General features: G+C 37.1%; 1 protein-coding gene across 1 annotated transcript; it reads right to left on the bottom strand.

Moving 5' to 3' along the window:
- Positions 1 to 337: 337 nt before the first annotated feature.
- LOC141514021 (non-selective voltage-gated ion channel VDAC1-like) lies at positions 338 to 1,202 on the bottom strand. Its single transcript, XM_074224450.1, has 2 exons — positions 599 to 1,202; positions 338 to 511 (listed from the first exon to the last, which is right to left on the bottom strand). Exons 1-2 carry the CDS (start codon positions 1,187 to 1,189, stop codon positions 338 to 340), a joined length of 765 nt encoding a protein of 254 aa, XP_074080551.1. The 5' UTR covers positions 1,190 to 1,202.
- Positions 1,203 to 2,194: the final 992 nt, after the last annotated feature.

Raw genomic sequence — 2,194 nt, 5'->3', positions numbered from 1 at the left:
GTTTCTACATGTCATTGCCTTCCACTAGCAGCTATCTCTAGATAAAAAAGGTGGCTCAATGCGCACCCTTTCAATCCTTGGAGAATTCTGTTGTGAGAATCATCACATATCCCCTCAAAGCCTGGAACTGAAAGGATCTTTTTTTTCTGAATCGGGTTTCTTCTGTATCTCTGAAAGGATAACACTTTAAAGCTGTGTCATCTTTAACCTGGAGGTCTAACGTGATTGATACATAGCAATACTTGCATCCCAGACATACAACATGAAAAGGTACACTAATTTCTGAAGGTAGCTATCCTGCAAAATATTTTAAAATTATGTGATTGTACAACTTCATTTATGCTTGAAATTCCAGTCCTAGACCAAGCTTGTGGCCACCAGCATTGACATTCTTGCGTTCCAGCAAAGCTGATAATGTCAGTTTGATACCTGGTTTTAGAGTCTGGGTATAACCTAAGCCTATCAGGCTGGAGTTGTTCACCTTAGCAGAGAAAGAGGCATCAGGGTCAATCTGATATTTGGCTGCTATTCCAAAACGAGTGTTGCTATTTCCAGCTGTCTAGGCTAGATTGACAGCAGTTTCCAATTTCTTGTTCACCTTCTGATAAATAGAGCCCCCAAACTCTGTACCATCATTCACATTGGCATGCAGCTGGAATTCATCAGTCTTGTAACCAACAGCAAAATTGCTCTGGGTTACCCGAGATTTAGAAGTTTCAAAATTCATCTGGTAGCCTGCCAACCAGCCCTCATAGCCAAGTACCACAGCTCCTCGTATCAAAGGTCCAGATATATCGAGATCCATGTCACAGCCAAGATTGATATGTTCCCGCTTATATCCTGACTTAATCTTAGCACTTTTTTTCTCAGTTTTAGATGAGAAGGATGAATCAAAGGTCAACTTCAGTCCCCGTGCAAGCTGATCCTCAACAGTAATTTCAGTGCCCAGTGTATTGTCTGTGTTCCATTTTTCTATGAATGTCAAGCCATATTCAGACCATTTATATTTTGTTTCCAAACTGCCTGAAACTTTGCTTGTTTCAGTGTTTGCTGAACCTGAACTTGTAAATTCCAGTCCATTCTCAGATTTTGTTTTCAGATCCAGTTTTATTAAGCCAAATCCATAGCCCTTGGTAAACACATCCCTGGCAGATTTTCCAAGGTCAGCATAAGTAGGTGGCACAGCCATTTTCTTCCTCTCCCAGAGGACGTAGCAGGAGCAGCAGTGGGCGGCGGACTCAGAGCACATTGGGTATTCTTATAGCCATTTCATACATGAGGAAGCTGAAGCAGAGAGATGAAATGATATGTTCAAAATAATATAAAAGTTCAAGATAAATTAGTGTTCCTATCATTTGGTCTACAAGAAATAAGTTGACCAATTTTATAATTCTTATTTATTGAACTTACTTTATCAATTAATCTTTTCTTGTAAGAACTGGCATTGGCAAAATATAAGTCACGAGCTCAAAAACAGGTCAGAACAGAAACAAATATGACTTGAACTATTCTTCAGATGTTTGCATCTTCTAAATTAAAATGAAAGATTTAATGTTACTCTTATTCTTACTGTTATAAATAATCATACTTAGTTACCATTTTTACCCAGAAATATCTTGAGAAACTAAGAATTAGTGACCAAATTCTGAAACTAATAAAAACACAGGCATTTTTCTTTTAAAGGATCCCTCTCATTATCAACTACCATACTGGCAAAGGTAATGAAAAGTACGTTGGATTGTGACATATAGAGAATGAGACAGAGTATGATTTCACACCCAGGTCTGGACTGATTGGATCATCTACAGACAGTATGGGAGAGGGCAGAGAGATTATATATTACTGTAAATGGGCTCAAAGCATGAAGAAGCAAAGAGAAATTAGGGAAGGAGAAAATAGAAAAAGTCAGTGAAGAGAAAATACAAAAACTTATGTTAAAGGAAAAAATGAGATCTCATTTAGTTATTGTTATTAATTTCAAATTTCTCTCTCTAATTAGATACCAGTTCATTACTACTGAGATATGAAAATTTTGAATTTTTGTTTGAAATATTCAACTGAAGGTCTGGGGGGAAAGGTGTGGATATTTTTTAAAGAGCCTATATTTATGATAATAGTCATCAAATCATACACTGATGAGTCTGTTGGGCAACAGAAGATGGATATAAAAATGAAGGGTGATAACCTCTGACTA

Source organism: Macrotis lagotis, chromosome 1, assembly GCF_037893015.1.
Source record: "Macrotis lagotis isolate mMagLag1 chromosome 1, bilby.v1.9.chrom.fasta, whole genome shotgun sequence".
Lineage (NCBI taxonomy): Eukaryota > Metazoa > Chordata > Mammalia > Peramelemorphia > Peramelidae > Macrotis > Macrotis lagotis.
Note: the sequence above shows the minus strand (reverse complement) of the source record. Positions and strands in the feature narration are given on the sequence as shown.

Excerpts from the sequence above, each read along its gene's own strand:
- LOC141514021 (XM_074224450.1), bottom strand. The coding sequence starts at position 1,189 with ATGGCTGTGCCACCTACTTATGCTGACCTTGGAAAATCTGCCAGGGAT. Across the intron at positions 512-598 it reads GGGGCTCTATTTATCAGAAG|ATTGACCCTGATGCCTCTTT; the intron begins GTGAACAAGAAA and ends GCCAAATATCAG.